At 36.2% G+C, this 24334-nt stretch overlaps 1 protein-coding gene across 1 annotated transcript; it reads left to right on the forward strand.

The window, feature by feature from the left end:
* Positions 1-1663: 1663 nt before the first annotated feature.
* Positions 1664-23778, forward strand: LOC120152714 (histone-lysine N-methyltransferase ASHH2-like). The gene is made up of 19 exons (XM_039164876.1): positions 1664-1713; positions 1869-1923; positions 2093-4928; positions 5111-5327; positions 5758-5927; positions 6056-6135; positions 15479-15610; positions 15741-15857; positions 16564-16656; positions 17154-17231; positions 18304-18360; positions 19640-20402; positions 20482-20537; positions 20766-20845; positions 20947-21029; positions 21134-21213; positions 22060-22139; positions 22228-22273; positions 22416-23778. The coding sequence occupies exons 3-19, from the start codon at positions 2147-2149 to the stop codon at positions 23268-23270; spliced, it is 5769 nt and encodes a 1922-aa protein (XP_039020807.1). The 5' UTR covers positions 1664-1713; positions 1869-1923; positions 2093-2146; the 3' UTR covers positions 23271-23778.
* Positions 23779-24334: the final 556 nt, after the last annotated feature.

The raw sequence follows: 24334 nt of genomic DNA on the forward strand, positions 1-24334 counted from the left end.
TACAAGTTTTAGGTGTTGCATTGATTTAAAATATGTTTGTTTATTTTTTGGGACAGAGATTAACCGAAACCCATAGGGATCCGTAAGGGATGAGTATGTGGACAAAAAACAAATCCTCGAAACATATAATGGGGACTCCCCAAAATCGTACCTGCAAGTGTTGGGAACGGATTAAGTAATTCAAAACATCCCCGCCCTGCCCTGCCCCGTTGCCACCCCTAATTTTAACCCAAAAAATGCTACTATTGTTAATAAATTATTATTTGGTAATAATCTTTTCCATGAACCAAACATGAGAATACAATTCCAGAAAAAATCATTCCCCTTGGCGATGATCTTTTCCGTGAACTAAATACACTCTAAAGGATAATATCAAATATCTTATCACTGAAGTCACTTAATTTGTACTTATTATTAAAATGAATTTAAATTATCAAACAATGATTTGTAATTATGTTATTTAAAGATTATGTGTTATCTATCATTTCTCAATTGGTCGAGACCTAATTAACTCGTCATATGCAACTAAAAATACTTAAAAATTATATAAAAGATATTTGTTCTTTTATTTAATAATTTTTTTTAGCAACGCTCCCTCTTTTTTTTAGTGTCGTTCATTTTCATTATTTTTGTATATTGTTATCATCGACGTTGATATTAGCTTTAGATTAATCACCGACAGTTATATTTCATCTTTTCTTTTCTTTTTGTCTCTTTTATATATATGTTATTTTTTAATTAACATCTCCTATTTACATAAAAATAATATATGATTTTGATTATCAAGCTCATTCATCTCTTTTTTAAAATTCTCAAGTTGGATATCGATTAGCTCACAATTATTAATTTGGTAATAAATTATAATCATTTTATGTATTTTTATATTATTATTGATATATTTATTCTTTATCGTAGATACTGATATTTGTTTGTATCTTTTATTTATCTAAATTTAATCTTTTTATTTGAACCTACATCCAATAGTCTGGAACTTATGTAAAGGAAAGTCGATTTAAAAACAACTTCATTATATGTGAATATTTTTAAAAATAATTTAGAGTGATTACAAAGTAATATTTATTTATAATTTTTTTCTTATAAATATAATTGTTGAATTTGAATACCTTGATATTTTTTTTAATATATAAAATCACTCAGTAAATTCATTATACGTGGATATTAAACTTAATTAATAGATTTCATTTATAACATTAGGCCTAAGTGGCAGTCTAAATTTGTAGCATTTTTAATATAAAAGGAATAATAAAATACTACCCACTAGTAAATACAATATTAAACTTTATACTTTCTACACCAAATCTTTATGAATATTCTAATTCACGTCCACCCCAATACATTTCTAATATATAATAAGAAAAAAATAAAAAGAATTCTATCGTGTAATGACAACAATACCCATAAGAAACACACATGTCAGATGGGTGAACAAAGAATATCGTTGTCCAAATCTAACTCGGACTACAAAAGTAAGGAGGAATGGTCAAAATTGATATTTTAATATCTCATCTCCCTTCTTTATTTTTCCTTTTTTTCCCCTTTTTATTTTCTCCTCGTATTTTCTCTCTCATATTCCTTTCCCCCAAACAGGCCTATTAAAAAATTCCATTCTTCTTTAATAAAAAACTTTCAAAAATAAAAAACCACCTTTTTCTTCCTTTCTTCAACGGCATGGTTTCGCTTCTCTCTAGCGAAGTATATCTTTTGTCCCCTTCACTTCTTTTAGTTAAATTTAATTTTTTTCTTCGTGGTTAATTTTTTCAATGTGTTATCCTTTTTTTCTTTCCAATTATGTTTTTTGTTCGCATTAGTATTAAGATTCTGAGATGAAGGGTTTTTAGATTGTGCAGAGAAAGGGATTCTAGGGTTTTCTCCGAGGTTCTTCTCAGAGAGAGCTTTGACAAGGTATGCTTTCATTTATTTATTTATTATTAAGGTTTTATTGGGAAAGGTGTGATTAAAGGGAGCTAGGGATTTGTTGGCGGTGAATTTGAGGGTGCATTGTATTAGTGAATTGGATACGCTTGATTTTAATTATTGGGTCAACATTTCCCCCTTTTTTCAACTTATCTAGGTTTGGAGTAATGAATTTGCTGCATTGTTGATAATTTGTTTGGAAACAACTGATATGGGTTCGTTTGGGAAGATGACTTTGGTTAACGAACCTTCGCTTGAAGTTGCTGCTGAAGTGCAACATTGCTGCTCTGAGTCAACGGGGAAACTTGTCTCTGAGCAACGGGATTGTGTTGTGATTGATTCTAACGGGGATTGTGCTGGTAAGCAGGGTGAAGATGAAAACACTGGTTGCAAAAAATCTGGAGATATTGATTACATAGTTGGAATGAAGGGTGAGGTCCTGATGGTGGGTTCGGGTATGATGGAATTGATTGGTGGTGAATGGTGTGCAAACTCAGTCCATTTGAAGAAAAATTGGGGTGAAAAAGCTGACGCTACTTGTTCGAAAGAATTGACTGATATGTGCAGTGATGGTGTGGTTTGTGTGGAAAATAATCAGGGTGAACTTATGGGTGATTCTGGTTTGAAGGAATTGACGAGCAATAAAAATGATGATTTTGTAGTTTGTTGTTTGGAAGATCAGGGTGAAAGTGTGAATGATTCTGATTTCTCAATTGGAAATCAAGGTGAGAAAGTGGATGATACTTTTCCAAAGGAGTCGAGGGGTACTACATATGGTGATAGTACAGTTTGTTCCAATGGAAATCAGAGTGAGAATTTAGATGGTGCTGGCTTGAACAGATTGATTGGTGATATTTGTGGTGATACTGTGGTTTGCTTAAATGATAAGCAGGGTGCAAGTTTTAATTGTTCTGTGCCAAAGGAATTAATGGGTCATTCTGATAGTTCAGGTTATTCGAATGAAATTCAGTGTGAAAATATATATTCTGGGTCAATTGAACTGAAGGGTGATAGGATTGGTGATCATGGGGTCTGTTTGAATGAAAATCAGGGAAACGTTAATGTTCATGATTCAAAAACTGATATGTGCAGCAAGATATTGACTTCATGTTGTGCTGAGACAATTTCCATCTTACAACGAACAGGTGATTCATTGGGTAGTTGCAACTGTCATAACCAGAAAGATCCGAGTAGCAGTGATATCTTATTGGAGAGTTCTACTATACCTATGGAAATTAGAAGTATTGATGATTTATGCATTGAATTGTTGGCTTCACGCATATCATTGCACACACAGCAGAATGAAAAAACTAATAATGTTAGTTGTCCTTCAGAAGATGTTGCAGAGGTTTCTGAGGGGTCTAATGTTCCTGCAGGTACAAAGGTTGAGATATCCAGTGAAATAAGAAATGCTAAAGGAAAGGCCTGCAACTTGAACAGGGATTCTTTAGAGCAAGGTGCAAACTGTCTTTCTGATAAATCAATTTCTTTGTCATGTCAGCCCATTGATGTTCTTGAAAATGGCTTGGCTGGGAATTTGGATGCACCTGATCCTTTTAGGAAGGAGGCATCAGCTGCAATTAGTGCTAGCAGTTCAATTGACTGTTCTGGACAGAGAGAGAATGAAAGAAAGGATATTGTCAAGGTTGATTGTGTTGCAGAAACTAAAAAGCGTCCAACCACATCTTCCTCTTCTCGAAGGAGCCGACAGAAAAGTAAATCAAGCCAAAAGGCTCCTGCGAAAAGGGGTGGTAGGAACTGCAGTAGCAGAAAGCTGCAACTTCCACTTGAAAGTATCGAGTTCCTTTTCAAAGCTTCAAGAAGGAAGAGAAGCTGTTCATCAAAACCAGCTCGTTCTTCCACTTGGGGATTGTTGAATAATATTACAAAATTTCTTGAGCCATGTCCTGATCTTTTGTGTAATGGAGTGCAGAATCAAGAACCTTTCAAAGATAAGGGTAGTCGAAAACGAAGCAAACACCAAGCTGGTCAAAACAAAAAAGAACCAAGTGGGCTAAATAACACTTCAACCAGTTGCCTACGTCTGAAGATTAAATTGGGCAAGGATGTTGCTCCAAGTAATCTGAACACTTTGGTTGCAGAAGTGGTTGATCCGTCGGTGTCTGTTGGCACTTTTGGGAAGTATGGGAAGAAAAATGTTGTTGAAGATAAAGCAGGAGATCTGGGTAGTGAAATGCAGTTTCACTCCAAGGAGGACCAGGAAATGGTGAAAACATGCTCAGATGCTTTTGTTACAGAAGTAAAACTAGCAAACAAGGTTGTAGGGAGCGCTGAAAAACTTGTGAAGATTGCTGAATATGCTGCAGATAATTCCCTTGTAAGTCAGTCTGATGCAGTGGGTGAAGCATCTCAAGAAGAAACAGAGAACAAGTGCATGGATCCTGGAACTTCACCAGATTCTGAAGTAATCAATACAATTCCTGATACACAAGTTGGTTTAATTCACCAAGAAGAGTCAGATGATATGGTTTTTAATACTTCTGGAGCACTAGCTTCTCCTGGAGGTGTTAAGACTAGTAAGGGTAGCAAGAGGGGAAAGAAAAAGGATAATCATAGATCTACTGGTGCAGTCAGCATTGGGAAAGCTAAATCATCAAAGAGTCACCGAGGCAGGCAAAAAACAGTAGATAATGGAATTGTCTGCTGCAAGGCCCTTACTACATCCCCTGCTGCAGATGCTTCAAGAGAGAATGGGCTTGGAATCACCAAAAATGCTATAGGAAGTATGGATAATGCTTGTTTCAGTCCTGATGTTCCAGATGCAAAGAGCACTAAGCTTGTCTCTTTTTCTAATCACAAGCGTAATCAACTTTCCAAAAGTTCAAAATCTCAGGGAGTGAGCAGGGGAAAGTCTAGAATCTCTGATTCTGCAAGGAACACGAAAGGAACAAAGTCGGTTAGTAAGAGCAAAGTAAAGGAGATAGGTTTCAATGAAGAGATTGTAGCCAGAGTAGCAAAGAGCCCTGTACCAGGTACTGGAACTTTAAAGATATGTGTAACTATTTCTTCCCTTCTCTGTTCTTATCATGTTATTATTGTTATTCATCTCTTCTACAATTTTCACACATTAGTTGTCATTCTTATTCCTTGCCTCTGTGATAAATTGATTCAGAATATAAGAAAACGGAGACTGTTTTAATTATTTTTGCAATAGTTGGAGCTGCAGGAAATCATATTTCAGATGATAATGAGGACTCAAATACTGGCAACAATATTGTACCTGCAGACGTGGTTAATGGTGACTTGGTGCCAGATGGCATCATGCAGCAGCACACACAGCCTGATAGTGCTTGGGTGCGTTGCGATGATTGCCATAAATGGCGTCGAATACCAGTTTCACTTGTAAAGTCAATTGATGTGGCATACCGTTGGTATCTATAATTTCATACATCTCTTTATCATCTTAGAATTATGTGAATTATTTATTAAATGCCGGTTTTTCCATGTTTGTTTAGTTAGCTCTTAAATGTTTGACAATAGTCAAATTGCTTGTCCAAACACATACCATATATTTGATACAGGAAGGGTTGCTTGTTTAGTTTTTATCCCCATATCTTATGAACTGCAATGATCAGAGCCTAATGAAATACTCCAGCTTGTGGAAACCTAATTTGGTGTTCTTGTAATGGTTGCAGTCTTCATGAACCATGTCATCTTACCATCTAATCAAATGCTTGCTTCTGTTTGAGCTATGTTATATAATATGTTCTCCATTTCAAATGTGTTCTCATTTTGTATCTTTTCATAAGCTTAGGCAGTCTGATGCATAATATTAATTCTGTTTTGTCACTTACTTGGAAGGGTCTGTGGCTACAACGTGGATAAAGCATTTGCTGATTGCTCAATCCCACAAGAGAAGTCCAATGCAGATATTAATGCTGAGTTGGGCATATCAGATGCTGAGGAAGATGGTTGTGATGGTTTCAGTAATAAGGAATTGGAAAAGGGAATTGAAAATAAATGTATGACAGGTATAGTGTTCACTATTTATGGCCAAACTGCATGAGCTAGAGTTGTTGTTTAAGTGTAATGATTATCTTTCTGCTCACTTCTTTCCTTTTCAATCTTCCTTTCATACTTGCTTTCCAATTTATTGCAGCATCTGCACCTTCACATTTTTGGCGTATTAATAGTAATCAATTTTTGCATCGTGGCCTAAAAACGCAAACCATTGATGAGGTTTGATTCTGAATCTAACTTTTTCTTGTTCTTTTTGAAGGTAGAGTCTGAATTTAACTTGATTTCATTATAGGTTGTTGTAATGGTAATAATGATTAGGCACACTATGAGTTTATCCGGGAGTGGAAGGTTATTTTTTTTTATAGGAATAGGAGGCCTCATTAAAAACCTCCCTCTTAGTTGGCTCTTGTGAAAGAGGCAACTAGCGGAAGGAGGAAAAGAGTGCCTCATCTTATTAATAAACCATAATTACATAAGATACAGCTTATATAATAAACATCCCTTAAAAAACTACAGAACAATACAACAATACCCCTGTATACTTCAACCAATCCCTTCCTTAGCTAGTTTGTCTGCTTCCCAATTACAACTCCTAGGAATCCAATTAATGATAATACCCCAATTTCCTCAATCAAAGAACTAAAAAACGTTGGGGCAGAAAAAGGCATCAAAATCCAATCCACAACTTTTTTACAATCACTCTCCATGATAAGTCTACCCTTTAATGCCCAATCCGATGAAAGGAATATATCAATTCCTTGTTTAATAGCTTTTAGCTCAGCAAACATAGGAGGACCAGGTCCCACGGCAGTAGAGAAAGTGGTTAAAGTAGAGCTATTCGAATCTTTCAAAACTCCTCCAATTCCACCCTTCATCCCATCACCTGTCACCGCTCCATCAACATTGAATTTAAAAAAATCATAAGGGGGCGGAGACCAGCAATTAACCTTCTTTTTCTTAACCAATTTAGTAGTGATTTTGTTTGCAAGCGATGGATCCCCTATTAGTAAATCATCCTGAATATTAGCATAGGGAAATTTAGCTAAAAAACATTTAGCGAGCCTGAATCTGGAAATGAAGAATAGAGAAGAACTGTCAAATTTCCATTTTTCAAACACTACCGAATTCCTAGCTTTCCATAAAGACCAAAGAACTACACCAGGGATAAATTTCCAGATAGTAGAGTACTCCCTAAGATAAGACCAAGAACAAAGTAGGGAAGAAGGGTCTTGGGGCATAACCGAAGAAATATCCCAAAACCTTAAGAATCTATTCCACAACCTCGCTGCAGCCGAGCAAGCAATAAAAAGATGTTGAATTGTTTCCTCATAGTTATGACATAATGGACACAAAACATCTTCCAGATTAACCCTTCTTTTCTTTAATTCCACTCTAACAGCCAATTTCTGATGAGTAATCTGCCATAGGAATGTTTCCACTCTAGGAGATGCCAATCCAGACCACACACACTTCTTCCACTGAAAATTATCTCCATTTCTACAGGAAAGAGTCATTCTGCATGACTTAACCGAGAACAAACCATCACCTTTCCCCGACCTCCCAAGGAAATCATCCACTGATTCAGACAGACTTATATTATCAATCAAAAGTATCAAGGAAATCCATTGATCCAATTCCCAGTCACATAAATTCATCCTTAACTTAATATTCCAAACCCAACCATTATTTTCAAAGGAACCGAATTCTGCCACTTTTCCCCATTTATTATTCGAAAGAGCAAATATCCTAGGGAACTGATTCTTTAAGGAAGAGCCATGGACCCAAACATCATTCCAAAATTCTATTGATTTATCATTCCCCACTATTATCTTCGAGTTTGACCTCAAGCACTCCCCTACCTGGTCCTTCTTCTCATAACTGTTAATAATACCTCTCCATATCCATGAATCTAGAGGAGTAACAACTTTGCTTATTTTTTTTGATAAGAATTGAAGGCCTCATTAAAAACCCCCTTCTTGATTAAAGTAGCTTGTGAGAGAGCTACTTAATCAGAGGAAGGAGGAAAAGAGTGCCTTAGGATCTCATTGAACAACAAAAGATACATAATATACATCCTTTAGAACAACCGAAAACAACACAGAACACCATAAAACAGCCATACAGAACCTAACACAGAAACACTAAAGAAGACTAAACCGAACTGCCTCAACAAGTGAACCCTAAAAAAGTGAACCCTAAAACCAAACTCGCAAAACCATTACAGAAAGAAAGCCCCTAAATAACTCAAAGAAAACACGAAACCTAACCACCATAATCTATCACTGATCATCCAATCCCCTGTTTAGTTAGCTTGTCAGCGTCCACGTTAGAACTCCTAGAAATCCATCTAAGAACACAACCCTTAGCAAAAATAACATCCCGAATTTCCTTAACCATGTTACTGAAAACAGTAGGTACTGATTGCTGTTCTAAAATCCATTCCACAACATTGTTACAATCAGATTCTAGGATGAGTCTTCCCTTCTTAGACCAATGAGAAGAATAGAAGAAGTCAATGCCTTCCTTGATAGCTTTCAGTTCTGTCCAAGAAGGAAGACCATGTCCCACTGCATAAGAAAAGGAGGCTAAGATGCAACTATTAAAATCTCTCAAAATACCACCAATTCCCCCTTTCGATCCATTTCCATTTACTGCCCCGTCCACATTGAGTTTGAACATGTCCATCGGAGGAGGAGCCCAACCAATGACCTTCTTTGGAGTAGAACAAATAGGAAACATGTCAGCCCGCGAAGGATCCTCTACTAGAAGGTCTGTTTGAATACAAACAGTAGGGTATTTAGCTATAAACCATTTAGCCAACCTAAATTTAATGATGAAGAAAAGACCCGATCTGTCAAAAATTCCATTTTCAAACACAACCAAATTCCTAGCCTTCCAGATAGACCAGAACACAACAGCCGAGATGAACCTCCAAATAGAAGAATTTTGCCTTAGGAACGACCAAGAACAAAGAAGAGAAGAGGGGTCTCGAGGCAAAACAGAAGAAACATTCCATAATCTTAAAAAATTGATCCAAACCTCCCTAGCAACAGAGCTCGATAAGAACAAGTGATCTATAGATTCATCATGGGAATGACAAAGGGGACACAAAACGTCAACCAAGGGAATCCCTCTTTTCTTCAGCTCTAATCTAACTGCTAATTTGCGCTGACAAATCTGCCACAAAAAAGTTTGAACTCTAGGAGGCGCCAATCCAGCCCACACCCACTTTTTCCAATCAAACCTTTCTTCAAAGCTATTAGCTAACTTTGTTAACCAAACTCAAGTCCAATATTCCCAAACCACCCTCTTCATAAGGTTGGCACACCTTACTCCAATTTACCCAATGAATCCGTTTCTTGGCTTGTCCTTCACCCCAAAGAAATTTAGCCATAACAGAATTTAATTTTTGGTTTACCTTGAATGGTAATTTGAAGATAGAAAGGTAGAAAATAGGTAAGGAGGACAACACCGATTTCAACAAAACCAATCTTCCAGCCATCGATAAAGAGGAAGCTTTCCAACCTGCTAATATGTTGTAAACTTTCTGCAAAACTGGCTCCCACAACAAATCTGAATTTTTGATTGCACCTATCGGTAAACCAATATAAGTCATAGGAAAAGAACCCACCCCACAACTTGCTTCGGATGCCCATTCTTTTACTATGTCTTTCAAATTAACTCCAAACAACTTACTCTTAGACAAATTAAGGTGAAGCCCTAATATTAAGCTAAACACCCTCAATACTCTTCTGATATTAAGAATTTGATTTGAAGAGTCTCTGCAGAATATGAGATCGTCTGCAAACTGTAAATGAGTCAAATTAAAAGGATTGTCTTCCTTACCAATATTGAATCCTTCGAATAGACCAATATTAGCAGCCTTACACAACATTAAATTCAAGAGTTCCCCAACTATATTAAACAATAAAGGGGATAAACTACAGCTTTGCCTCAACCCCTTGCCCATCTGAAATTCTTCTGTTGGAGAACCATTAACAATATCTGAGATTGAAGTAGAAGAAATACAATAATGAATCCAAGAAATCCATTTCTCCCCAAAACCCATGACCTTCAATAATCTCAATATAATTGGCCATTCGACTGAGTCATAAGCTCTACGAAAATCAATTTTGAAGACAACTCCTTTCCTTCCTTTTTTCCTCCAGAAATCTATGGATTCATTGGCCATAAAAGCACAATCAAGCAACTGCCTTCCAGGGATAAAGGCAAACTGCGAGGGGCTAATTAAACCTTTAATAACCGAAACCAACCTTCTCGATAAGATTCTGGAGATAATTTTGTATAGGCTACCAACTAGGCTTATTGGTCTGTAGTCTTCAATTCCTTCTGGATTAAGCTTCTTGGGAATCAATGTAATAAAAGCATGATTAACCCCATGCTCCCAACTCCTCCCTCTATGAAAATCATTCACAAACTTCATAAGATGATCCTTTAGGATATGCCAGAATTTCTTAAAAAAACCCATCGTGAAACCGTCTGGACCTGGGGCTTTGGCACTATCTGAATTAAAAACTGCTTCCCGCACTTCATTTTCTGAAAATTTAACCTCCAGACCATTCTTCTGCTCCTCTGTTAATTTCATGAAATTAAAATTTAATTCTTCCACCTCTAACGTAGCTTTAGAATTGTAGTTGTCCTTAAAATAGTCAAAGACAAAGGCTTTCAACTGATCCGGGTCTGAAACTTCTTCATTATCGATTTTCAATACCGAAATAGAATTCCTTCTGCTTCTATTCAAAGCTATTAAGTGAAAAAACTTCGTGTTCCTATCCCCATCCTTGATCCATTTCCATCTTGATCTCTGTAACCAAATGCTCTCTTCTCTGCTGTGCAACTTCCATAAATCATTCCTGGACTGAATCAGCATATCCCATTCTTGACCTGAAATTCCTCCATTTTGTAGCTTCAGCTCCAGGCCATTTATCTTACTTTCTAATTCTGAAATCTCTTCAGAGATCCCCTTAAGATTCCTGTTGGGCCACTTCCTGATCTGCTGTTTTGTTCCTCTAAGTAAAGAAAACAACCCCCTTCGACCATTATCCTTCCTTAGGTTAGACAAAGAATTTTCAACCAACCCAGCAAACCCATCTTCCTCTAATAAGTAATTGAAAAATCTAAAAGGCTTAGGTCCCCAATTGTTGCATTCTTCTACTAACACCATCGGATTATGATCCGAAAGGGTTTGGGTAACATTTTTTGGATCATATTTGGAAGTTTGTTTAGGAAAGAACTACAAAATATAAACCGATCAAGCCTAACCCAAGTGGGAGAATCTCTATTGTTGCACCAAGTAAATTTTCCTCCAACTAACGGAAAATCCATAAGATTAAAGTGTTGGACAGAGGATCTAAACAAATCCATGGAATGCCAATTTTGTGATACTCCACATTTCTCCTCAGGATCTAAATATGCATTAAAATCCCCCCTATGCAAACTGGCAGATTTAGACTTTGAACAAAGCACAACAACTCACTGAAAAATTCCTCTTTATCTGCCTTTACTGATGGACCATAGACATTTATTATAACACACTCAAAATTTAGCAACTTGAACTTCCCTGTCAATGCCATAAATCTGTTCTGATTATATTCTGCTCTGACCTCAAAAAAACTTTCATTCCACATAAATAACTGCCCACCTGTAGACCCGGGATTGAAGCTTGCACCTTTCAAAAAGTTACCCCCTAACTTCCTCTATAAACCAGAATGACAAACATTTAGCTTTGTCTCTTGTAGTAATAGAATAACCGGCTTCTCCCTATTAACAAGTCTGGCCACTGCTCTGATTTTTTCTCTTCTTCCAAGACCCCTAACATTCCATGTAATTATTTTAAACTTTGAAATTATAAATAGATATCAAGAACACCAACACAAACCAAAAAACACTCATGATCCCCTTGAAGACCCCTTCATCTCCATCTTGAATATCTCCTCCTCTAATAGATGTTGCACCCTTTTAAAGGTAATCCCCAACATATCACAGACCTCTCTAGTAACAACAGCTTCCTTAGCTTTAACAGAAGATTGGGAAGACTGTCTAACTTGTTCCAACGAATCCCTTATCATGCTTCTAACAACCCTTCTATAAACTCTATCAAAAAAATTGACAGCCACTTCACTATCCGAGCACACACTTCCTGAACGATGTGGAGCAATTCTCAGCATTCTCTGATTATTAAGACTTTTTGATCGAGAAATGCACTTAACCTGATTGTTAGTTGGAACCAGGTGATCTTTCTTTGCTATAATCTGACCTTCCCTAATAAGACCTGATGTAATTCCCTCTTGATTCATACTCTTGATTCTTACACTCATACTTGAGAAGCTTCCCTCATTCTGACAACTTTGATCATCCTCCATAACCATCTTCATCTTCATCTTCTTTAATCCATCCGATTGATCATCTAATAATTTGCCCCTATGCAAAATTATGATTCTGAAAACTGCATACATGATCCCCCACCAGACTTCTCGATAGGGGTGTTCAAATAACCGAACTAATTCGGTTAACTGACCGAACCGAATTAGTTCGGTTAATTCGGTTCGGTTATCGAATTAGTTCGGTCGGTTAACGGTTAAGAAAATTTTTAGAATTCGGTTAACGGTTAATTCGGTTCGAATTCGGTTAACGGTTAATTCGGTTCGAATTCGGTTAATTAACCGAATTAATCGAAATTAAATTTTAAATATTAAATATATTATATATAACATATGGGCTCAACCCAAATCATTTAAAACCCAATTAATAATTTAAGATCCAATAACTTTTAAACTTAAATCAATATTAATTAATTAAAAAATTATATACATTTTTAATTTATAATTATATATTATTTAAATTATTTGTAAACTGTTTTTTAATTAAAAAATATTAAATATATTATATATAACATATAGGCCAAGCCCAAACCATTTAAAACCCAATTAATAATTTAAGATCCAATAACTTTTAAACTTAAATCAATATTAATTAATTAAAAAATTTATCTAAAATTTTAATTTATAATTATATATTATTTAAATTAATTATAAACTTTTTTTGAATTAAAAAATATTTAATTTTTATATAAATTAGAAAATTTTAAAAAAAATTCGGTTAATTCGAAATTAACCGAATTAACCGAAATTTATTCGGTTCGGTTAATATGTTCGAAAAAAAATTCGGTTCGGTTAACGGTTAAAGAAAAAAAAAGTTTGGTTAATTCGGTTATGGTTAATTCGGTTCGGTCGGCCACCGTTTTAACCGAATGAACACCCCTACTTCTCGAGACAACATACTGAACTTTCTCCAATTCAACACCCTGTTCCCTTAGAACCACTTCCATCTCCCCATGAGTATTATCCTTGGCCACCCCAGTCTCCCCCTCGACAGCAGCAAGCATAGAATTTTCAGAGAAGAGATTGGGCTGTAAAATAAACTTATCGCCAACCCATTTATATTATATGCAGACCCACTAGGAATCAAATTCCTAATTGGTGAAACAACTACCTCATTATCCTCTGATTGAACAAAGTCAACCTGGTCACTTGTATCCCTCAATCCTAGGCCCACATGACTTCCCATCTGGTTAGTCATGTTTTCCAAGAAACCTGACAGCCCACAATTAGAGTTACCTATTGTTGACTTACTCGATTGGACTTGTCCCCCGCAGACTCCATTAACTCCACTGTTCTGCCCATTATTTAACCAAGATAGGACTTTAAGCCTCCCATCATCCGAGAATTCTTCCCCATCTGCTGCCATAGTATGACATCTACCAACCCCCTCCATAGACAAGACATAACCATTGTTCTGTTTTTTTGAATTTTTCTCCTCCTTCCTCCCCGCTTCTTCTGGTTTATATTCAAAACAGAACCCATTGAAATCATAACTTCGAAGGATCTGCCATACGAGCCAATCATCACCTTATCAGGAATATCATAAGGACTTTCCACCCTGAGGAGAACTTTCGCCGACGACATGTCCGATTGGGTTCGTGATTCCTCATCCAAACTTAAAAACTCACCCCATTTCCCAGAAAGTTTTCTCAAGAATGACTCATTCCAACATAATAGAGGCAATCCATTCAACTCTATCTGACAAAGGGTCGCCGGAACTCCATCTTTGTTCAATACTGGTGCCAACCAGTCTAAGCATAATAACAACGCTTTCTTCTTATTCATCCATACACTAGAAAACTCCTCAACCGAATTGAAAGTAATTATGCATGCATTCCATATGTAACCCCATCTCGCAACCTGAACCTCCACCCCCTCCATCTCCAAAGCTTCCTTTAATGAAACGAGGTCAAAAGAAGGTTTCATTATCCCTGTTAATGATCGTTTCACCCAATCCCAATTGTCTGATGGAATATGCATATCCCAGATGTTTCTCACACCAGGAGCATTCAGTTTAATACCCTCCAAGTTACCCCCTGACCTTGGATCTCTTCTCACAATAAATTTAGAATTTACAACCTCCTTATATGATCTTCCATCTCTAAAGCTTCTCAACGACACAACCTTCCTCCCAATTATTGAAGTATCCCTTCCCCCTGACTTGATCTCCACAAACCTCTTCCCCACATCCTCTTCCCTTCTCTTATCTTTCTGATACTTAGCAACCCTACAGAAATTCTTCTCCCATCAAACCACTTCCCATTCACAAACTGGATTGCTTTCTTCCTACTTTCCTCATGAGCAAATTGAACAAAAGCAAACGTCGAGGACTTATAATTTGATTTCTCTACAAACCGTGGAATAAAAATTCTCAGAATTTGACCAAAAGGACTAAAATAATCCCTTAACACACGTCTTGAAACTCTCTTACTAAGATTATCAATGAACACAATCCATTCCTCAACGGAAGCAATGGACTTTTTCGAATTTTCTCTAATTCTCTCTCTACCTATCGCACTCATCATGGCTTTCTAAAGTTTGAGTGGAAGGTTATTAATCTTTTCAGGTCTTGTATATCATTTTTATTCCCACCTTTGCCTTCCTATATAGATTTTATGCTGACATGATAAATTTGTGTGATATTATAATGTAGTTTTTATTTATTGAAACTACATTAAAATTATCATGAGTTCACTCTGTCAGCATATGCACTACTGATGGGTTGGACCCTCTTTTGCTTCTTCTTACTTTAGTGGGAGGGGGGTTTTGTTGTGAAGTACTTCCTATGTTTTAACTGCTATTTCAACTTCTTCAGTTATTGTTTATTGTCTGGGCCTCTAGGTCTGGGTTACACAAATAAGGTTAGAGTTTTTGAATTACTTAGTATTTTCTTCTAATTCCTTGTTGAAGGTAGAATTTGATCCCATGTCTTGGGTGATAAACTTTACAAGTTAAACCGGTTGATTCACCTGTTTCCTCTGTGTAAAAAGATTAAGCATATAATATGCACTTTAGTTGAATTGGAGAAAAGAGGAATTTAAATTATTATCTTTTACCTCTGATTCCATTCTTCATTTCCAGGTTGATAGCTTTTGTGGTTATATTTTGTTTGGGTTTGTTTTCTTCTTCTGTTATTAACATTTCAGTTAAATTTTAAGCAGATAATGGTTTGCCAGTGCAAAAGACCTCCAGACGGGAAGCTTGGTTGTGGGGATGAATGCCTAAATCGGATGCTTAACATTGAATGTGTCAAAGGCACCTGTCCTTGCGGGGACCTCTGTTCAAATCAACAGGTTCTTCACTGCTTTTAGTAGATGTAATAGTTATGCAGTTTATTTTATGTTGTGTGTTTCTAACTTCTAAGGGGACTCTGTTTTTTTATGGAAGAGAACGTTGTTTTATTCCAAATGTTTATTTTTGCAGTTCCAGAAGCGAAAATATGCAAAAATAAAGTGGGACAGATTCGGTAAGAAGGGTTTTGGATTGAGGATGCAAGAGAATATATCTGCTGGTCATTTCCTTATTGAATATGTTGGAGAGGTAACATACGATTTATTTTATAGTACTTCATTCTCTTTGATCATGACAGGGTCGTTGAAATTATAATCAAATTCATGTTATGGCTATTTGGGCCTGATTTTTATAATAGTTAAAGTAAATGGGCCTTAAAGTAAACTGCAACCATAATGAACACTGTTGTTTAGGCTTCCCCCTTACTAGACTGTTCTGGTAAAAAACCTAATGTATTGACAAATGGATTTTCTGAATAAGTATGCCCAAGGCATTGTTATGCCTTGTCATGGTGAGCTTCATTATTTAGTTTATATAATGCATGCACTGCACTGTCTGAAGCAGTAAAGTTTGTTTCTTTTAAACATTCTTCAATGGGAATTATGCGATCATATCATAGGGGAAGGATAGAGTTGGGTGTATCTAGTTCTTATTATGTTCCCTTGTTCATGTGTTATCATGTTGGCTGTTGGTCTTTTTCGCAAGTCATTTTCCAAACCCAAATAGCAAGCTGACCGATCCTTTTCATATTCATCTGAAAGTTTCGCAAAGTTTTTTGCTTTCAGAAGTGGCATTTGTTGTACAAAAAAGAAATTTATATTTGTTGAAGGTTAGTTGTTGTCTAATCCATAATATATGTAGAATGGGGCTGTATGTTCTGCTGATTGTATATTTGTGGTCACTTTATTTATATATGTGGAATTATATGTGGTATTTGAATTATATGGTTCATTAGGTGCTTGATATGCAAGCCTATGAGGCTCGGCAGGAGGAGTATGCTTCTAGGGGTCAGAGGCATTTCTACTTCATGACATTGAACGGCAGTGAGGTTTGGATAATATCCTTTACCACTCATAGTTTACAAACGTTATAACTATCAAATAGAATACAACATTGATAATACAAAAGGCTGTAGCAAGTGAAGAAAGTTTAGCTTTTTTCCGCCTGTATTTGGATTTGTTATTTAATTATTAAATACTAACTAGATGTATGTGTACATAGCTAGAAACATAAGTTTATGACTTATTTACACAGTCGATTTTATTTATTGTTCATGGTGAAACCTTATATCTGTGAAGTTGCTTTGGAGAAACAGAGGTTCTTCCTTGCTGCTTTAGCTTTGCCTTTTCAATTCACACTTTATTTGCTTTTACATCCCCATGTTTACTCATGCTTGTAACTATTCATCTGTTCTGAATAATGTTTTCATCTAGTTTTCTCCCGTTTCTTCTGTTTATCAATTAGAATTATTATGCTGTATTTTTTTTTTTGTCAATTTATTACTTTGATTGTCCAATTTCAAGGATATTTTTTTCTTCCTTCCAGGTAATAGATGCATATGTCAAAGGAAATTTGGGGCGCTTCATCAACCATAGCTGTGATCCCAATTGTCGTACCGAAAAGGTGAATGTTCATACGAGGTTTTTGTTCTCATATCGTTTAAATAAGAAACTTGATTTCTTTCCCAATAAAACTAATTTAAATATGATTCGTATAATGTGTGTTACCATAATTAGGATGAGAGATGAATGATAGAATCTCTTTGTGGAATGTCTCCTTTCCACCTTATTGTTGTCAAGGGTGGTACACTCTAGGCAGAGGCACTTAAACCCTTATATTGGCTCAAGCACAAGTTGCAAAAAAGTGCTAGCCTAACTGAAGTAAAGCGCAATATGTATGAGTTTTTGTAATATATATATAAACACTCTAAAGTGGAGTCTAGTTTTCTAAAAAAACATACAATTTTTTATTGGTCCATATGTGTGATTTTTTTATGGTTTATGTTTGTTGCTGAATGCTCAAATGTTATGAAGCATAGAGTTTGAGGTATATAGTAAATGAACAAAAGTTAAAAATAAAAGAAATTTAAAGAGATTCAATCATGTGGGCTATTTTTTATGCCTATCACCTCACAAGAAAGTGTGCCTAGTTGTGCGCCTAATCAAATGGGTCTGGCCTGAAGGATCTGAGGCGCTTTTGTTGAATAAAGCTCAAGGAGCTGGTGGGCCTAGAGATGCCTTGACAACACTGTTCCACCTTCCTATGTAATGCAACAATATCTCCAATATATGGAACATTGTTAAAAAACTAGGTTGATAAGCTTATTTTGTGAATTGCTGTTACAAACTTTTCTTTTTGAATTTGATTTGCCAAATCTTCTGCTATTATGGCCATCTTTGCCCTTTTGGATTTTTTTCATTTACTGATCATGACTTCAAACAATTTTTTGATATTAATAATATATCAATATGATAACTAGATGTCAGATTATAAGTCTGCAATAAACTATCTGCTTGATTTGTCTTTCTCTCTTGCTGACCTATGTACCTTTATATGTCTGATACGACCAACTACCTTGGGATTTGTCTGCATAGGTCATTTGGTCAATCATACTTTGATGTTTTTCTTGTTTATGTTTCCTGAGTATAAACATGGCTAACCTTGTTTCCATTGTTTTTGTCTTTCTCATGAGCAGTGGATGGTGAATGGCGAAATTTGTATTGGACTATTTGCATTGAGAGATATAAAAAAGGTCAGCTTGCAGAGTATGCTGTTGATGACAATCATACCTTTTATATGGGCATCTTGCAATTGCTTTTCTTTTTTCTGGTTTGCTTCATACATACAGCTCAAATATCATATAACTGATCTGCTGAATTACTTTATTGAGACAGTTGAGGCCTTAAGCTCCTGGTCCAATTTGCTTGCTCAAGTCTTAAAAAGTTTGAACTTGTTTATTTTTCAAACATAAACTCCCAAAATGTAGTTTTGTTCAGCCTGATTACTTAGTCCCCTGCAAGCGCTATTAATAGATTTTTGTCATTACTTAGTCCCCTGCAGGCCCTATTAATAGTTTTTTAAAGGTTATGGCATATACTAGTTGGCCAGCCTTTTATCGAGTCTTATGATTAGTTCATGCTACAATACTTGGTGGAGGGTGGAATACAAAGATTAATGCTAAAATGTCTATTCTAGAAGCATGTCCTCATAACGAGACAGAAATACTTAATAAGTTGATTAGTATACATCAGAGTAGCCATGCATCATTTCTTGAAATTCCCAAATGTCAGAAAACTTATTGCATTTGTAGCATCCTTTCTGTTGGATATTTAGATAAACCAAAAACAGAAATAAAGCTTCAAGATTCAAGAGAGAGTCTTGAGGCTATCCTAAAGGGCTTATCTTTTTTTGACTCTATTCGACAGAGGTTTAAGGATCGTTTGATTATTGAGAGTGACAGCAGAGTGGCAGTTGATTGGGTTAAGGATGTTGTTTTATGTCCTGATGTTAATGCTCACACTGTTAAAGACATTATTCAAAAGCTTAGAGATTGTGAAGGTGTTATTAGATAGGTAAATAGGACAGCTAATCTAGAGGCAGATGCCCTAGCTAAGGCTGGTATTGGTTGATCCTTATGTTGTTCTTTAGGGATGTTTTTTTTTTGGTTATCTATCTCCTTAAGGGAGTTTTAAGGTTTTGTATTCCTATCTACTTTTTATAATGTTAATGAAATCCTAGGGCACTTTTTTCCTCCTTCTGCTGATTAATGAGGCCTAACATTCTTAAAAAAAAAAAAAGAGTCTTGAGGCCTCACTCGAGCAAGTAAACTCTGATGTTTAAGTAGAAAGTTTTTTGGAGGGTATGGGGCACATGGACTGACCTTGAAGAAATTTCTATGTTATCCCATACCTACATATACATATATATATTTTTGTTTGCATATCTCTCTGTGTTATTTCTGTGTGTGTGTCGTCTTTCTGTTACACGCATGAGAAATCATCTATATGTGACAAGCTTGGTATATTTGTTAGGGTGAGGAGGTTACATTTGACTACAACTATGTGAGGGTTTTTGGAGCTGCTGCAAAAAAATGTCATTGCGGTTCACCTCATTGTCGGGGTTACATAGGCGGTGATCCACTTAGTGCTGAAGTAATTGTTCATGATGATTCAGATGAAGAATCTCCCGAACCTATGATGTTTGAAGATGGTGAAACCTGGACTAGTTCTAAAGCAGTTATATCTAGATCGAATTCCTTTGATGGTTCAGCAATGCAATCTGTGGAGAGTGTAATAACTCATGGTGTAGGAAAGTTCGAGAATGTGAAAAAAGCCAAGGATTCTGTCAGCCGTTCTGCCACATCTGAATTGAACAGTTCAGTTCAAACTGAGACAATCCAATTAGACATTCTGCCAGATGAAGCTTTGCCTGTGGCAGTTCCCAGTGAAGCTGTTCAGGCAGATTGTAACGAGGAACAGAAAGCTATCAACAAAATCTCTTGTTCCATTCAGAAATTAGATGCTTCTCTAAATATTTCAGATAACAAATTATCTTCTGATATTATTGATGCTTATAACAAGTCCAAGTCTGATACATCAGAAGTCAAAAAGTTTCCTGCAAAATCACGCACCCTGATGAAGACTTCTCATTCATCCGGATCCGCTAAGAAGGGGAAAATTAGTAGTAATTCTCTGCATGGAAATAAGGTTCAGATAACATCCAACAAATCTCAAGTGCCAACTGTCAAGCCCAGAAAATTCTCAGAAAATTCCAGTACTGGCCGTTTTGAAACAGGTTAAGAAATCTCTTATTTTAAAACGAGACTGTTCTGTAGTCTTCTATGTTACTGATGCATGCAATTGAATGCTTGCAGTGGAGGAGAAACTTAATGAGTTGCTGGATTCTGAAGGGGGAATAACAAAACGAAAGGTTAGTGGTTCAAACATCAAAGTCAGGCACTTAGTTTTTAGATGAGAAAATTTTACTTGTTTCTCATATTTTTTACTAGCTTTTCGTGTGCTTTGGCATCTTCTTCAAGTCTTACTAAGATCACACTTTGATGAGGAAAATTTGTGGATTTTTGTGTATTGCATCATATTTCTTTATTTCTGATTGTTATACCTGATCACGTTCATTGGACATTCTGATTTGCGACAGGATGCATCTAAGGGCTACTTGAAGCTTCTACTTCTCACAGCTACTTCTGGTGATGGTGGCAGTGGGGAAGCAATTCAAAGGTCAACTTAGTATCTCTTCATTTAGATGCTTCGTAACAGTATATTTTGTGCTCATGCTATATAAGTTTCCAATCTATGATTCTACCTTTCTTATTATGCAGAAATCGAGAGCTTTCAATGATTCTCGATGCACTTTTGAAAACAAAATCAGGACATGTGCTAACCGACATAATTAACAAGAATGGTATTCTTCCAAACTTTTGCTGCACAACATCCAATGATGAATGATACACTGCAATTTGCATCTCTGTCGGCATTCAAATAAATGACTGTTGCTTTGGTTTTCAGGTTTGCAGATGCTACACAACATATTGAAGAAATATAGAAGGGACTTCAAAAAGATTCCGATTCTTCGGAAGCTTCTAAAGGTGCAGTGTGGAAACTGTGTTGTTGCATTGTTATGTTGTGTTGATTATATAATGATATTTGTTAATATTCATATAATTTCTATTATTGATTCTTGGAATATCAGGTGCATCATAGTTTTTGAACTGAATGGTAGTTTCAGACAAAAATTAAGGAAAGCATTCATTATCATGGGTTAAGTGCTTTCTTTTAATAGTTATATACAACAATAGTAAGTGAATTAGTGCATTTTACTGTTCAATGAAATGGCGTCAATTTATAAGTTTGTTTTGAAGGAAAAAGGAAAATAGTTTTGGCAGCAGACAGTTCACCTGTAATTCTAGATTGAGTTATGAAAATCTGCTGCTGCCTGGTTTAGTCGGTGATAACAGTTAGATCATCCTTTGTGTACCTCTTTTGCATTATTGTCTTTTGTGGATAATCTTCACCTTCATTTAAGCACAAAGGATATTACTTATGCTGCTCTTTCAGGATTGTAAATGGTGATCCCCAAGGGCAAGGGTTTTTTATGTTGGAGAAAATTTGAAGGAAAAAAAAAACAGGGCAATATGAATGCCTTTGTCTAGTCTGCTGCTACATTTCATGGCAAAAAAAGCATCGCATAAGATTCATCGAGTGTATATGTGCATTGTGCATCTGTTGTGTGTGTGTTGGCATGAATTGTATGATTATGTCATTTTTTTGGATACTACAAGGTTGCAGTTAGGTCCAGCATAGAGTTGTCATTCTTAAGCTGGTATATGGAACTTAAAGTTATGATGATAAAGTGTCGTGAGAACTTGAAATTAGATACCAAAATTCTCTGGAAATATGGCAAGACTACAGTTTGCAACTTTCTTTTTCTGCAGGTTTTAGAGTATTTGGCAGGGCGGGGAATACTTACTCAGGAGCATATTAATGGAGGTCCTTACTGCGCTGGAAGGGAGAGGTTAGAGAATATAACTGAGTTTTGTTTTGATTGAAATTGATTGTCTTTTTTATATCTTTACATGAAAACTATACTTTTTCTCGTGTAGCTTTAGGGATTCGATACTGTCATTCACAGAGCATTATGACAAACAGGTATCGACTTGACATTCCATTTAATATTCCCTTTATTAATTACTTAATGCATAGCTTCTGTATCTTGCTATCTCTGGACTATACTTCTTTTCGTAATGGCTTTTTCTTGGGTTAATTTTGTATCTATGGTCAAACCTTACAGGTCCATCAAATAGCCCGGAATTTTCGAGATAAGTGGATTCGAAAACCTGTCAGAAAACATGGCTACAGGGACAAGGATGAGGGCAGGATGGAGTTTCACAGGGTTTCAGCATCTCACAGTCATTGGCGTGACCAGGCCATACGATCTTCTGAAGCAATTAATTGTGTCACACAATCTCTGGCTGGAACAACATCAACAGATACTTCCACCAGGGAGGGCAGTTCATTGTCATCAGCTGGTGTTTCCCAAGCCAATGGTGCCAGAATTCACAAGCGCAAAAGCCGTTGGGATCAGCCAGCGGATCCAGAGAAAATTGATTCACGGTCACCAAAGAAACTCAAATGTAGCACCTTATCCCCTTTAGGTCAAGCAGCATCAGATCATACAGAGAAGATGAACAGTGGGGATAACAAATGCCATGTAAACTTTTGCAAAGGTGAAGCTACTAATATTGATAATGGGAATCAAAGTTTTCAGCAGGATGCTCCACCAGGGTTCTCTCCTCTCAATACATCTTTGGTTTCACCTGCTGCTCCATCAACTGCTACAGGTTTCCCTCAACCAAAAGTTTGCCTGTCGAAGTTTCCCGATGTGGTTGTTGCTCATCCGAAGAAGAGATTCATTTCCCGTTTGCCGGTTTCATATGGAATACCACTCCCCTTTCTGCAACAGTTTGGATCACCACAAGATGAAAGTCCAGAAACTTGGAGGATAGCCCCTGGAATGCCTTTCCACCCATTTCCTCCTTTGCCTCCATGTCCCCCTGATAAGAAAAACACTCAACCCGTTTCTTCTGCTAACTCCACCGGCACGAGTGTCGACGCAAAAGAAGGGCAACAGGACTTATCCCAATGAAAGCATTCCAAGCACAGCTGGGGGAAACCACCCAGAGTCTGATATTTCAGGTACTAACATCCAACAGACATTAAAAAGAACAAGAGAACCCTCGTATGATTTGGGTAAGAAGTACTTCAGACAACAGAAAAGAAAAGGACCACCGTGGGATAAATCGGAAATCATGGGAAACAACCATATAGGTGAGACAGGCTGCTGCATAGATGTAGGACATGTAAACAATGACCCAGAAATTCATGATATAAGCCAGTAGAGTTGAAGATCGCAATGATTTTTGTCTGTAATCATTGGCCACCCAAATCGACATTGATTTATAGAAAAAAAATCTGATAACTGAGTTTTTCTTTCATTTTATTTCTTTCGGACATTTGTAACATTTTATTTCTTTCATACATTTGATGTATTTTCTCTCAATTCTTTGTTTCCTGGGTTTAAGTTCCAGTGGAAATGTGTAACTTATTCGATTACCAACTTGTGAAGGCAATTAATCTCAGGTTCTTTGTGATAATGGTGTTTGCCTTGTAGCAACTTTTAGAGACGATCTTATGATTAAAGGCTTGATTAGTAAAACTCAAGATTTAGTTCGCTTATCATGACAGATTTGCTCAGGCAGGAAGAAAATGAACATGAGACGATGTAAGTTACAATGAATGATGCACATTGATATATATCAACAGCTAAAATGGAAACTCACTCACCAAAATCAAACTAAGAAAATTATATCACATCCATTCATTTTTCTTCTTTAATATTGTGTTCACACGAAGTGTTGACAATGGTGAATATACTTATCTTTTGAAACCTTCCTTTTAAGATGTTACAATTTCTTTATTTTTTCTCTTTTACCCTATTGGATTATTGTATTTGTATTGAGTTTCAACTTTTCTATGTATATATCGTTACTTAGATTCAACCAATGTAGGTCGATAGTTGACAGAATTAATGCATATTAACTCGATTAAAACTAGAGATGTAAATAATATATATAAAAATATTAACCTTTCAAATATTTTAAGGTTCGAATGACATTACGGAGCAAGCGCACTACATCAAGCAAAACCTAA

Source organism: Hibiscus syriacus, unplaced genomic scaffold, assembly GCF_006381635.1.
Source record: "Hibiscus syriacus cultivar Baekdansim isolate YM2019G1 unplaced genomic scaffold, ASM638163v2 tig00111095_pilon, whole genome shotgun sequence".
In the NCBI taxonomy this organism is placed as follows: domain Eukaryota; kingdom Viridiplantae; phylum Streptophyta; class Magnoliopsida; order Malvales; family Malvaceae; genus Hibiscus; species Hibiscus syriacus.